Source organism: Centropristis striata, chromosome 23 (genome assembly GCF_030273125.1).
Source record: "Centropristis striata isolate RG_2023a ecotype Rhode Island chromosome 23, C.striata_1.0, whole genome shotgun sequence".
Classification (NCBI taxonomy): Eukaryota; Metazoa; Chordata; class Actinopteri; order Perciformes; family Serranidae; genus Centropristis; species Centropristis striata.
In genome coordinates, this window is record NC_081539.1 from 18,379,938 (window position 1) to 18,395,187 (window position 15,250).

At 40.0% G+C, this 15,250-nt stretch overlaps 1 protein-coding gene across 5 annotated transcripts in view; it reads right to left on the minus strand.

Moving 5' to 3' along the window:
* Positions 1–8,725: 8,725 nt before the first annotated feature.
* Positions 8,726–15,250, minus strand: part of stau2 (staufen double-stranded RNA binding protein 2) — a 103,738-nt gene continuing 97,213 nt past the window's right edge. For all 5 annotated transcript variants that reach the window (XM_059326808.1, XM_059326807.1, XM_059326809.1 and 2 more), the window contains 2 exons: positions 10,728–10,793; positions 8,726–9,604 (listed from right to left, as the gene is read on the minus strand). In XM_059326808.1, the coding sequence (XP_059182791.1) occupies positions 9,569–9,604; positions 10,728–10,793 (102 nt within the window). In that variant the 3' untranslated portion in view covers positions 8,726–9,568. The remainder of the gene's footprint in view (positions 9,605–10,727; positions 10,794–15,250) is intronic.

Genomic DNA, 15,250 nt, shown 5'->3' on the forward strand with positions numbered 1-15,250 from the left:
TGGTGTGTCGTTATTACTTGCTAGTCAAACATGAATTCTCAATTGTGAAGAAAAAATTATATAATACAGCAAAACTCTCCTGACCTTAAAGGGATAGTTTGAGATATAGCGTACACTTTGGTTTAAGTGTACGCTATATTTAGAATATTTTCACAGCTTTGAATTGCTGTTAAACGGCTCTATTTAAGTTTACACAAAGTGGACTGAAGCTGTTCTTATGTCAAGTTGAAGCCACCAGATTCCATTGATAACAGTAATTTGGACACGGGAGCTGCTGGTCTATTTCTTCCTTGATTCCTTGAATTAGTTTCGTTGTGTTATTGTGTGACTTTGGTGTTTAAAGGGGTTAGTTCGGATTTACCAAAGTCAATCAGTAACACATAAACTAAACTATTGAGGAAGCAGTAAACCAGCAACTTCCACATCCTGCAACATAAAATTTCTGTTTTCCAAGGCAGTCTGGTGGCTATGAAGAGAGCATATAAAACTTCAGTTTCCCTTGTGTCAACTTAAAAAGGATTGTCTGACAGCAAGGTACAGTGGTGGAAATATTCTTAATATATCGTACACTTTTTTTTAAAGTGGCTAAAATACATCATGCTGCTGCCCCAATCCACAGCAGTACATTGTTTAGCTTCTGTGTCTGTACTCCTGCCTGCTTCCACAAACTGACTATGGCAAAGGACCTCATACAACCCTACTTCAATAAATTTGAACTATCCCTTTAAGTGTTTTCACACCCTTGCTCCTGCACAAAATGACTACGGTCCCTCATAGTAGTGACTAGTATTTGTTGTTCTTCATTCTGTGAATCACCAAAGTAACAGGAAAGAGGACCTTCTGCAATTCTGATGAACTGAATTGTTAAAATGACACCCACAAGGCCTTTTCTCTTCTTTACAACTACTCTTGTGACTAGTATCAGTATCACTGTCCTCTCACATTGTACCACACCGTGACTCAGGCAGCCTTTAGATATGGGTGTGGGCTAAAGAGGGAAAGAACTATTTGTACCTTTGTAAATTAATATACTGTACGTACGACACAAGCAGAAGACATGTGATTTCTGAAATAAAGGCTTACACAAGAGTCAGAAAAAGTGCCAATCACTAATAAAGAAAGAGGATACACAAGGTTGTCATGTTACAGAAAGGTTAGCAATGGGTCACATTTTGTAGCTACCTTTCAACTTCATACAGAACTAGAATAAAACATTAGAAAAAACACTCATAAGTGATAGTACCTTGATTAAAACCCATTTTTGGCAACTGTCGATCCTGCTGAGAGCAAAAACAATGAAATTCCTACAATTTTGCCTGGAACTGTTATGTAGCTGACCCTGACCTTTTACTTCCCCAGAGGAAAGAAAGCAATGTTTCCTAATTGGTGTCAGAATCACATTAAGATGTCATGAGCTAGATTTGGACTCACATGTTCAGACTGCTGAGTTGTTTGTAAACGGCTGTAGTTACTTCGATGTCACAGTCTCAGTATTTGTTAGACATTTTTAGGATTTTAGTGACCTAAGAAGGTTGTTGAGCTCGAAAAAAAAAGACGGTCAAAGCTTAAAAGCACTTTTTATTTAATTCGATTTTTGCACATTTCAAAGGGTGTTCTTAGCCCATAGAGGAGCAATATGATCCTGGTGGTTAATTCCCTAAATATTCCCTGCAGACTTTTATTAAGACATATAAAAATAGTTCACAGTTCACAATGCACAGTTGCATTTATTTTAGTGCAACACAACTCTTAAAATGCAAATTACACTGAATTTATTTATTCAACTTTTTTTTTTTTAAAGAACCTGTGTTGTAAAATGCAGCCTTTTCCCCCAAATATATATTTTGTTTTACTGGTGATTCCTTATTTATTTATTTATTTATTATATTATTATTGTTATAGTAATCAAACACAATCATCTATTTTTTCAATTAACATTTTTTTTTTACCTTTTTATTTCTATATCTCTCTCTCCTCACACATTCCTCTAAGCACTATTACAATTACACATTACACTTTCATCCATGTAGACAAACAACTAAAAACCTGTATCATATTCAAATCAAATTATCTTTATATTTTGTTTCGCCTTTTTATGTGTTTCTATTTTGTCACCTGTTTGTAATTTGTCACACTGACAAAAGAAAAAAAAAAAAGAACCTGTGTTGTGGGTTGCTTATTTTTGTTTGTTGAAGTTCTTTTAGTTTTGTGGTGTTTTCCTGTGTCTTTTTATTGCTCTGATCAAGACCAGAACTCCCAATTTCTTTCTATTATTTACGATGTCCTATTTCAATCGTGGGGAAAAAAATGTTAAAATTACCGGACATCTACTTTAAATTTGATTATTTTCGGGCCAACAATAAAATGATTTATATTTCTTCCTGTTTGTGAAAACAAATAGCAGAAAGGAACTGCCTTTGAATGAATAAAATTACCACTAAATGAATAAATTAAAAACACCAAGGTCATGAGCCCAGGCCTGAAGGCTTAAACTTTGTAAATCTAAATCTGGGTCAGGCAAACAGCCATTTCTTTGAAGCTTTCAGTCTTGTCTCAGACCTTCCCTAATGCTGTTGTTTCTCCACAGTCTAAAATTCTAAATTCTAGATGAGTCATTAAAACTGACTAAAACACTGATAATGCAGAAAACACAGTGCTTAGAGTCAATAAATGGCAACGTATATATATCCTTAACTGGCTATTTTTAGAAGATTTATTAGAACTCTGACAATAACAGCATAATGCTTTTGAAATCGGATCACTAAAAAAGTTTCTTGGTCTGTCTTGAATGTTTCTTATATTGGAACCTAACTGATCCGAATAAAATTCTACCTTAACAACCTTTTAAGTTGTTTAATCCAAAAAAGAGCTTCGGAGTTAAGTGATCCTCCACACATCTATCAGTGCGATAGCAGACACCCACACAGAACAAATTGATTTCTTGGTCAATGACAGAGAATACACCCTTCTTCCAGACTGATTGCTCGCTGTGAGTTCCTTGGTGCATTACAGGGAAGCGCTGAGATGTCAGTGCTTCAGCACACTGCAGCGCTCCTCTGCCGTGACTAATCAGGGCTGGATAAAGTTGCTCAGTGGCAGATTAGTTCTAATATGAGGGAGAGTTGTACTGACAGTTTCAATCCCTCTGTGTACCGAAACAATCAGCACCAAGTGCAGCTACTTCCAGCTACTGGTAGGACTCAAACGGCCTCATTGTGTGAAATAGCCCTTTAGGTAAGCATGTGCAAAAATGCTTTTGACTCATCCAAGAAAGAAAACTATTAGGATTTTGGCTTGAATCGTTTCTTGGACATTCATCTCCATCTATAGGATTCCCCTCACTCTTTTATCCTCCTGTTAATACAGCTCTAATTTAGAGGACTTCAAGGGGGTCGATGGCACATCATTCAGATGGAAAAATCAATGACTCTGGCATTTGCTTTTGCATGGCACGGACAAGCTCCACAGCCCCATTGATTTTTGTTCTATTTTGGGCAGTAAGGTTCACTTCCCATATTGGCTGGTCAGAGCAAAGCAATTCATCTTGGGTCTAACACGGCCCCAAGCTGGTCCGCCACTACCTGAACAAGCTTCTGGAATAGAGATCTGCTGCTAATGTGTGTGAACAGCCTTGGCGCTACTCAATGGCTAGCAGATGTAGCTGCCAGCTGAGTCCATTAGTCAGTGAGGTTGAATTAGACCGCCGCTGTCCCGTTCGCTCATTCATCTCGCTAATGGGCGAGAGCAGAGAGGGTTTGGTGGTGCAGAGGCCGTCTGCGTGCTGGAGGACAGCACATGTGGTGGAGGTACATGGAGCAGAGAGGTAAGTTAAAGTGATGGAATGATGCAACACAAGCATGTGATAGATAAGGTGCGCACAATCAATGATTATGCTATCAGTCCAGCAGAGAGTCATAAAGTTAGAGATTAAGTGTCTCTATTTGGAAAACACAAACAGTGTCTTTTCCTTCGCTGGCTGCAGGATGACGCTTGTTTCCAGTATAAATTAACAGAATGTCATGACATTACAAAAGTTGTAGTTATTCATTTGTAAAGCTTAATTTTAAAATAAGAATACTGAAGGACAACATGAAATGGTGTCTTTGTCCTCAGAGAGTCATTTGACATTTTTGGGCTGCATGACTACATATTAAACTGTGAGACTGTTGTTAAGCCAACAGGGTGGCCTGGAAATGCTGCAGAGAGATTTAAAAGATAAGACTACTGATATTCTAGATTTCTTATCCCTCGACAAATCCCTAAAAAAAACCTGAACCAATGAATGAACAATGATTTGATTCTACAAAAAAAGTCTATATATAGGCCACACACACACACACACACACACACACACACACACACACACACACACTCCAAACTCGGGTCATGGGCTGCTGGATTCCAGTAGACATTGTGCTGACCACTACACCACCGGGCAGGCACATGTTCCTTTATAGTGACTAACACGAGCACTGTAGGTTATTTTAACTCAAACCACATAAGCCTAATTAATAATTAACCGGAGGAGCTGCATGTGAGAACTCAAATGTCAGGATCTTTTGGAGTGGACATTAAATTAACTTTACCCTGCCGAGAGAGAGAAAACAAGATTCTTCTGTCAGTATTGCAGATGCTGATGCAGAAATCGTCAGACAGAGACAAAAAAACAGCGACTGGTTGTTTATGACCAAATTAAGATCCGTCTACGAAAACAAAACACTAAGATGGTTGACCAATGGTTGTTGTGTCTCTTCCACTTCTGCCATCTATTTTGCCGAGGCACCTCGCTGCATTCTGGGCTTAGTCCCACCCAAGAGAACTGTGATTGGTTTAAAAAAATAAATAGCCAAAGCAACAATTTCCCCCTATAACAGAATAAAAATGGGTGCATTGGTCTGGTACTTCCAGTAAGTGAGACTGCGTTCAACATGGACAGACTCCTGTTGTAGCTGTATGTGTCAAAGAACAATGTCCCAACCGGATTTTCCAGAAATTGTCTGACGTTTATACGAGAAAACGGTTATACACTGTCATGTTGAATGTGAATTTATTAGAATATTATTCACAGAATAATAACTCCAACTTGAGTAACATTCGCTAAAAACTACAATGCCCAGGAGCTTTTTAAAAAACTATACCTTTTAAAGATTTATATCTTCTAGAGTAATCATTGGACGTGATGCTGAGTCATACACAAGGTAAAAAAGTCAGAGAGTATTGTGAAACAGACTAATGCAATATTGGTTTTGGTCGTTTCACAGGATTTGTCCATAGGAAAAATATAGAAAATTCCCAGACTTATCCTTTAAGATAAGGGATACTTTATGACACTACTGAGAGATGAGAAACCGCAGTGAGCTCAAGTGCGGATAAATCTTGCGTTCGGAGAGTCCTCAGATGATTTATAAACTCATATACCGCAAGCTTCAGCATTAGATAAAGCAGTAAATGATAGTGTTATGAAGAGAGTTGGAATAACACCACACTATTAAAATCTTTAGTGCACTTTTTTTTGGAGCAAAACTGCCCAATTTGTTGTAATGTGCTTATTAAATTTTATTAGTTATTATGACTAATGAATGCAGTAGCATAGGCATTTAAGAGGTAACGGTACAATAAATGTTATTTATGAGAACAACTGGAAGTCTTTATTCCTTGAAATGATTGAAAATAATTATTTGAGAAGTATTTTATGGCTTTTGTAAAGATTCTCTCACTTGAGTAAAATCTTAGTAAAATGAAAACGCTTTGTGTCAGGTGCAAAAAACTTTTTTCTAAATTGCTTTTGGAGTGGAAGCTCATCCCTGACATTAGGGATAGTAGTTTCACAACATGATCTTAAAGGTATACTATGCAGGATCACTTACAATCAACTAGAAGTGTGTGACAGTGTCTGTATCTACAGAGACCCTGCCCCCGTGTTTCTTTTAGGGGGAAGAGTGGCCACCGGGAAAGTCTCAGGCCACGCCCTCTCAAATGTCCGCTCACTCTGCATGTCTCCACTACAAAAAGGCCCCCAGAGGGATTTAGAGACTCCGGAGATGACGTATGGTTTTCGATCATCACGACAGATTAAACACTGGAGACGCAACTGTGGCCGCCGTCGCAAACTGTGCACAACGTCAGCAGCTGATCATAAAGTAAGTGATCATGAATTAACCAGCATCGCCTGTGCACAGAGTGCCCGGTGCTTGTTGTAAACCAACAGAGATCGCTAAGTGAACACCTCCTGCAGCAGCAGCAGCAGCAGCAGCAGCAGCACATACCCACTGTACTGCTACAGAGCTAACTGTTAGCCTATTAGCAATCTACAGACTGGACGCTAAGGGGTTAACATCCCCTCGAGCTCCAGCTGCAGCTGGGAGAGACTGCTGCAGGAGGACTGTGCGGCTTCGAGTCGTTCTTACTCTTAACGAGCCGCCGGCACCCCCCTCTGAAAATTCCGAAAGTCACCAATAACACCAGAAAAAGTCCCTGGATTTGTCGCCAGTCGCTTAAAAAAAAAAAGAAGTAGCTAAGGGGGTCTGAAAAGTCGCTAAATATAGCAACAAAGTCGCTAAGTTGGCTACAGTGCTTTGCCGGCTTCTACAAATGGCGCGTGTTGTTGTGGCGTCGAGTACTACGTCACATCCTGCTTAGCGTTCTATCCAATCAGCAACCAGGCTTTTTTTCAAGGAAGGAAAACAGCCCTGCTCTTCAACAGGGACTAAAAAAGTCCCGTCAAAAGACCGCTCTGGACGGTTCATAATTAAATTAGGGGCGTTTTGGCGAGTGAGGCCCGCCTCATTCCGGGTATTGGGCTGTAGTGGAAACACCCTTATTGTATTTTGTCTTTTCTGTTCATTTTGCTTTATTTGGATCGAACACAGTGCCCAAAAAACCCACAAATATAGTGAGCAAAATGGACAAAGTTTTTTCCAAAATTAGAGTGAATTTGGGGTTTGTTTTCACTTTCATTGAGCAGGGAGGAGGGGAATGTTGTGTTTACAAACAGTAAGAGACAAATCCTGCATAGTATGCCTTTAATTCAAGGTCCACTTACTTCCTTTTTCCAGAGCTTTCAAACACATTAAAGTCTGGGTAAAGCAAAATCAGAGATTTGTATGAAAACATATTTTACAAAGTACAAAATAATAGCTGAAAACATGTAAAAAGACTTAAAACTATACATGACTGAATTTTGGAGTTAGACCATTCAACTGTTTTTTTCAATTTCTATGTACTTCAGGATTTTTTGGTCGTGTCCAAAGTCAGGGCTTGATGATGCACTGGAGCTTCTTATCATAAAGTTAATGTTAATTCATGTCAGCGGTCATTGGGAAGCAAGATTACAATGTCTGAAGTAATATCCTACATATGCGCTGAATCTGGAGCATGTTTTAACCTAAAAATTACCATCAAAAGTTATTGTTTACAGGTGGTTGTGAGGACCTCCATGCCGAAGACAACGGGTCTGTGCCCTGATTTTGGTCTGACTGCCAAGAGATTTATTTTCCGTAGTTTGTTTGGCATGAACATTTAGAGAGAGTCAGAGTTACAGCAGCAGAAAGTCACCGGAGAAGTTGGATATCAGATATCAGGTTTCAGCGATTCAATGGACACGCCCCTAGTGTATCAGAGCAGAAAATACTGCTAATTTTTTCACAAATTAAAAACATTTTTTAATTTTTTTTTTTTTTTTTTACACTTTTTTTCCTGATTCAAATGTTGCTTGGTGTTTATTAACATTTTTCTTTGGTGTGGAAAACTCAGGTCAAATATATATATTTTTGTTTTACCTTGATTTTGAGGTCTATAGTGAGAGCTGAGCACACTTTATCCACAGTAGACTGCTAGATGTTGTTGAAAGTACCATGAAAAGATATTAAAAGGGCCTTGAGTTAAATTATATTGTCAGTCTTAAGGCTGAGACTATGTTCAACACATTTATTTTATTCATTAACACTACAATATGTTATCACCCTGTTTCCATTATCATTAACTTAAATTTTGGTTTCAGCTTACGCAATCAGAAAATGTGTGAAGAATTGAGAAACAGTGCTAGCAGTGAGATGTTGTGTTTGCACCTGTTAGGAGAGGAAAATAAGACACAAGGAAACAGGTGTTTTTTTCCACATGAACTGAGGTGTTTTTACTGCATTTCAGTAACAGAAACAGCCTTATTACACATTGTACTCACAGCGAAGAAGAAGACACGTCCTCAATGTCAGTGAACAAAGTGACTCAAAGTGGCCTTTAGCGGAGGGAGTCTGCGGATCGGACGCAGGCTCTCTCCGCTCAAAAGATGCACTCCAGACAGAATGCAGGCATTAAAAGCACCCAGTTGATGCCTTGGCGGGTCAATACAACACACACAATGGGTGTAGATGTGATCGACAAAACTGTGGGGGGGACGGGGGATGATCCACTGACACAAAATCACTGGAATGGAGAGTACTTTTCATTCACTGGAGGACATGCAGTCACGCCCTTACAAAACTCTCTGGAGTTTGGACTTCAATGTTTACTGGTACTGTAGATTGTGCGCAAATACTAGCCACTGGCCTACAACTATGGTGGCCCCTTTGCCTCCGCTGTTGGTCAGGTAATGCTCCAGTGATGCTATGCCAGTGTGGGGTCATGTTAAACAGGGAAAGTTAGACCCTTCAGGAAGTAAAGGTTAGTCCAACCTTCCCTCCTGGGTGGTCAACACTTCTACTGATTACTGCTAATACCAGTTTTGTCCTTTTTGTCCACATGAAAAAAACTTTTCTGTGTTATTTTTCGGAATATGATACTCTTGCAAGTCATACACATCCATATAGATAGATGAACTCTTTTTTTTTTTAATGTCAGCATACAAGGTAAGCTGGGTGACTATATATGAAGACAACAACTACAACTTTCACAGCACTGGCATTGGTTAATTTTAAATACAGTACTCAAGCATTGTTAGATTAATAAAATAAAATAATAATAAAAAAAACAAAAAAACTGAAACATAATACCCCCGAAAAAATAAGCTACTGTACGCAAGTTGGTTTCTCCCCTAATATGTTTCTTTTGTGTTTCAATGGCATGATGTACATATTTGTTTTAACCATACCAACAGACATTTATCCAAAGGGAAAATTGTCTATGCAGTGTATCACTTTGGATTTCCCTTGATTTCATACAGTACCATGCATTTGTCTCATTAGTTTGTGTTTCACTCATTATTTTTTTTTGTCCTCTAAATTTTTGACTGAAATCATCAATAAACGTGTTAACATAGCGTTGTCTTCACATAGACTCAGGTAATGGTGTTTTAGTCGGTCATTTCTCGGTGCACATCCACCCTATTGCATGTTGACAGGTTTTGCAGGATACAGTGGCAATCGTGGGGTGGGGGTTAGGTAGAGAGGGTGGGAGGGGTTGTGGGTAGTGGGGACACTGTGGGTTGTGGGTTATGGGACGTTGGGGTGAAGGGTGGGAGGGAGGGGTTCGTCAGGTTTGTGTATGCCAAAAGAGGGGTTTGGGGTTTGTCAGCTCCTAGACGACAGCCTTTGAATCCTTGCAGACCTGAGTGGTGGTGCCTGAGTTAGTCTGTTTAATGTCCGTCCTCCCTCCCACATGGTTCACTGGTCTGAAAAGACAAATAAAAAAGTGTTAGGGTGGATACTGTCTGGGAACTCGAGTTTTGTTGCTAATAATCAGTGCTGTTGTTGGGAATTTGCTCCGTTTGGATGAGTAAATTCTAACAAAGTGATTCTTGTAAAAGAAAACTTTCAAAGAAACCGAAAGTGCTGCCACTGTTTCTCTCGCCACTTCAGAAGTCCTTGACCTCAATCTGTTTCACACTGACTGGCTCCTGTTCTGTGGTTTTTATCAGAAAGGACTGCAAAGACAGGTTCATGTGGACGTGCAGAAAAAACAAAAGCAGCTAATATAAAGGAAAACTGTGTATTTTTGAGTTGATAGCTGCGATCTGAAGCCTGATTGAGAAAAAATGTGTTAACAGCAAGTATGGGTGAGTAAATGAGTTTTAGAGGCCGAGAGGGGAAATACCAGAGCGAAAAATGAGCAATTAGCTGCTCAGGTGAAAGTGTAATTGCTGCCATATTTGCCGCTCTCCTCCTGGCGGTGACGTAAATTAAGTTGTTATAACTCTGCGGTTGTCTTTCCTCTCTTTCCTCTTTCTCTCCAAAGGAGACACAGGGCTGCAAGAAAACAACCCTGCCTAAACTTTTGTTTCCCAGGGCACACCTACTATGAAAATACTCCAGAAATGCTTGACAGTGATTTCCTCCCTGGTTTCCAAAAAACCCCTACAGCGCTCCGACTTCATTCTCCACTGTCATCCTTCCTCCTTCCTTCCCTCCCTTCCTTGTCGTGGAGCAAAGTAATGTGGAGAAATCCCTCTCTGCTGCCATGGCTGAGCCTTGGTGGTGATAGCCATCATGCAAAATTTTAGCCACTGACAGAAGTGCAGTGCATGTAAATATAGACGCCTACTGTTGCTTTCCTATTGAAGAAAAATGTCGAGCGGAAATGTTGAACGTGTGTGTGGGTGGGGAGGGAGCTGATGATGGGCCAGCCTGCAGCGCTAAGGATTTGCAAAAATCCAGATTGGCACGCACACACGCACATCTGGCTCCTCACTAGACATGCATCTGTCCACTCTGATTGGCTGATTGATTCAACATCCAGTGCTGAGTGAGCGCTGAGCGTCTGCCTGTGTGTTTGGCGCGATCCGTGTCCTACCGTACCTTGATGGGGCCATCCACCGGGTCCAGTCCCTGCTCCGACAGCTGTTTCAAGGCACTTAGAGCAGCCTGAGAAGAGAGGGAACAACAGATGGTCGAGTGAGTGAGGGAGGAGGGAGAAAGAGAGGGAGATTGGGTGGGAGGAGAGTGAGTGTCACCCTTCAGCTGCTTTTCAAATAACACTTACTCTGGGAAACCTGATGCCAGCAGGACACTTTCCCTTCGCCCTCTGTTGTCTTTGGCTCCTCTCCGCTGACTGTTTATCTAGCGTTATTGGGTTAACATTTCCACTTTATGTTTCGGCTGCTCTGCATTTTCCTAAGTCAATCTGAGTGACATCTGTATTCTCTGTGACCACAGCTAAACAAATAGCAGCAGGTCAGAAAAACCTATAAATCATAAAAGGTAACACGGCACAGGATCTAATCTGTGTCACCCCAAACCCACACTAAATAAGTAAAAATAAACAAGTGTGTGTAACAGTTGTAGTGTTAATTGTGTGATGGCTTAATTATGCTCAATTTGTGGTTGAGAAGGGAAGCTTTCACTGCAAAATGGCACTTTCAGCCTCACACTACCAAAGAACAAGCTTTGAGTTGACTGTTTTTGCCACATTTTGCTCATAATCACAACCAGCCATGTGCAGCAATCCAGTGCCATGTCATTGAAAAACTATGAATTCACACTACCCAGCTTAAATAATTCACTGGCGCCTTGTGCCAAGCCTCCATCAGAAACGCCATGATGTCATTTCCTTCCTGCTCATCGCCCGCCTGTCTGTGCCAGCGAGAGGGGCTGCTGGTGGTGTGAGGAGGGTCCAGCCTGCTATCATAATATATGCAACATGTGTGGGAGTCGAGAGGCGCAGCATCGGCTGACACACATGCTATGAAGTGAAGTGGGACTCGAAGATAAACAAAATAACAAATGAAACATGAGGGGCAGAGATGTTTTAGTGAAATTTTCTTGACTTTTGTACTGTAACTTCTAAGTGTTAATCAACTCCTGCGGTGACACTTAAGACAAGCGCTAAGCCAAACCACCGTCACCAAAAAAAAACAATTAATGTCACAAGCAGAAACCACTTGTGGACCACTTCTTGAAAAGAGCTGATCCTAACCAGGCTGCAGGTCTGATCCTGACACAGATCCTTCCTCCATCCTAAAGATTGGCTCCAGATGTGTTTGCCCTCTCTCCTTCTCACTCTGTCTCATAAAGCAGAGCAGGTAGCACGGGGAATATATCTCCCAGCAGAACTGACACTGCTGGGTCTGGCAGGGCAGAACTCCCTACCAAACTTCCATACCACGCACCATGAGTGACCACAGCATAATTAGAGCATATTTCTCACTTGGTATCTGTCCAATAAGAAAGCCACACTGTAATTGTGTTAACAGGCTGTCTAACAAGGTTTTAATTGTCCTTCCAAAGCACCACCAGCTGTTTTAATTGCATGCTTACAACTGTTTTGTCAATAGAGTGCTGCAAAGATGGTAATTGTTGCGGGCCAACCTGGAAGATAGCATCACCCTGGTTTCCTCTTCAAAAGCCAATTGGATTTATTTTTTTGTTGTTGCAGAAAATGATCTCTGTGGCAAACAAATAATTATGATATTTACACAAATGGTTGAGTCAAGTCCAGTCAAGTCAAGTTAATTTATATGGCCCAAAATCACAGATTTGCCTCAAAGAGCTTTACAGACTGTACATGGTACGACACAATCTGTCCTTTGACCCTCACAATGGCCAGGGAAAAACTCCTCAAAAAAGCCTTTTAATAGGGGAAGAAAAGAAGAAACCTCAGTGAGAGCGACAGAGGAGGGATCCCCCTCCCAGGACGGACATACATGCTATGGACAGATAGATAAATTGTTCAGATAGACTTCACAGATGAACACTTTTTTAGAAATGTGAAGGACAAATACAAATGGAATAAGTAAAAAATTTAATGTGAGACTATAAACAAATGTTGCATGACTGCTGTCATGTCATTAGGCTCTTTTTTAAGCCAAAGAGCTTCAAAATTCAGTAGTGAGGGCTTTACCAGCATATCTCTTCAGCTTGTTTTAACCATAGATTTATTTGGGGAATCTAACATCAAACCCATTCAAAAAACTTGTTGACCTCAAGACAAAAGATCCAGAAGTGCAAAAATGCCAAGTCATGTCTGGGGTTTTTGGGCTCATTCCTGCAGCACTGAATTGTTTCAAATGGTAGAAAATCGATTATGGAAACATTTCCTGTCTTATGAAACATGATGTTCTAAAGCACAATTCAGCTGGTGCACCAACCAGTTTGTATCTAAGTGTGGATGAATATCCAGCAAAGTTACTTGCTTGAATAGCTAATGCATAGTTGCATGGCCATGATTTGTATGCATGTTATTTGCATGTTTTGTATTGCTGATTTTAGTGATGACTTGAGTTAGTCATGTTGAGTTTATAAATGTACTAGTTGTAGTTTTATTTGGGGGCATATTTTTATAAATCTCATGCACACAGGTAAAACCTACAAAACGTTTTGTTCTACAAATAAAAGGTACAGATACATAGTGCTTAACATGAAGTGAAAATTACTATTGAAGAGAAAAACTTAAAAAACAACAACCCCTGCACTTAAAAAAAAAAAAAAGATAAACAATAGCTACTCAATAAAACTGAGGCAACAGATTGCACGCAATATTATTAATGAAAACTAACTACGAGTTGAGTTGATAACAACTTAACAGGAAGTGTCTGTCATTTAAAAACTGACTAATTCTATTGTGTTGGATTCATTCAAAATTCTCTTGATTTAAAATTACATACACATAAAGATTATATTTAATGTGATCAAAATAAGTAGATTCTATCTCAAACATTTTTATATTAAAGTCATTTAAACAACAAAATTCAAAATCAAGGACGCATTTATATTTAATACATTTTATCAAATACATTAAGTAAAATGAAATGACTACAGGATCATTTATTACAGTGTGTATAAAAAAATAAACCATTTCCATCACTTCTTAAAGCTCCACTTTCTTATTTCAGCCACATCTGGAGCTACAGTGGTCAGAGCTATTCTGGATCCATTTCACTCTATCACTGGTTAATCAGGGGCGAGATAAGGCATACGTGGCTCTGCTCAGTAGATGAGTGAGATGTGACGACTGGCTCATTCACCTCATTATGGAGCCCACCAACGTCAATCTGTATTTCAGTCTCATTAGTTATATCTAGTTTGTGGCGCTGATGAATTTAAATCCCCCCAATAAGAATATCTAAACGGGAGATACTTTTCTGATTCTCTCCGACACACAGACAAAGACGTCTACATGTGAATAACGCTCTGTATTCAAGTTAATATGCATGGAGAGGAAACATTTATCATGATTGGGATCCTGAGAAAATATAAACCCCACTGCATGTCGTATCAGTGTGTCTCTATGGAATGCAATATGTAGAGGATGTTACACAGTATCACCTGTGTTTGCCTCTGAAATAATTTTCAAAGTGTTTAACTTCAGATTATAAGTAACATAAACCAGGATTCATAAATTATGACCGACAGGTGCAAGGGTCAAAATCTGGTATGTATCCATCAAATTGAGAAAAAAAAATACTTACAGGTACTGAAAAATGTGCAACAATATAGCGGGACTGGTTTGATAAATTGATAGTGCTGGGTTATTACTGGAAGCTTTTCTCCAGAGACCCAGAAATCAACTGGAGACCCTTTAAGTCTGTAACAGACAATTTATGGTGCAATGTGTTTTTTTCTCTGTGAAGATGTGACAGCCGCTGAGATTTAGAGCTTGAATCTACTTGCAGAGATTTAAGGCGACAGCCCTGTAGAACATGACAGCTGAAGGAATGTTTTCACAATTACATCTTAATAAAGATCAATCATATCAGGGGACTCTTGATATAACAGGACTGAAATAGAACGATAGGATGCACACTGAAGCGGAAAAAGTAATTAAGATAAGAGGGAACCCAATGCTGCCAGATTAATCTAGCACACATGATCAGGTCACACCTGATAATCAACAGGCATAGATCAATCTCCATTTTCTCTGCTCGCCAATAAATTGTAATCACAACCAACTTCCCCATGATTACCTTTTGTTTATTGTATTTATTGGGTTTGGGATCTTTGTCTCCCTGAGTAAATAGCTCGAGCCCATCTGTTGGAGGGGTGCTGGTGACTGGAGATAAACAGCCATAAATCAGGGGCTTGACGGTGGCAGCGCTGCTGATATACGACAGGCAGGCACGAGGGTCCGTGGCAGCCAATCCGTGAGCCCAGCAGCTTAGCGAAGGACACTGAGCCTTAGAAAAATACTGGGCCTATCTGTGGGAATGGCAGCCAGTGAAATCATTATTTTTCTAATGAGATAAGTTGGCCATCGTTAGAGGCGGCCGCTACACTGAGGCATCAACACCAGAAGAGTGTTTAGTCTGAGGCCGAGCCACGCAACGTGGGGGTGTTCCATCTCTGTCATGGAATAAAGAGAGAGTAAGAGGTGGGTAAGGAGACAA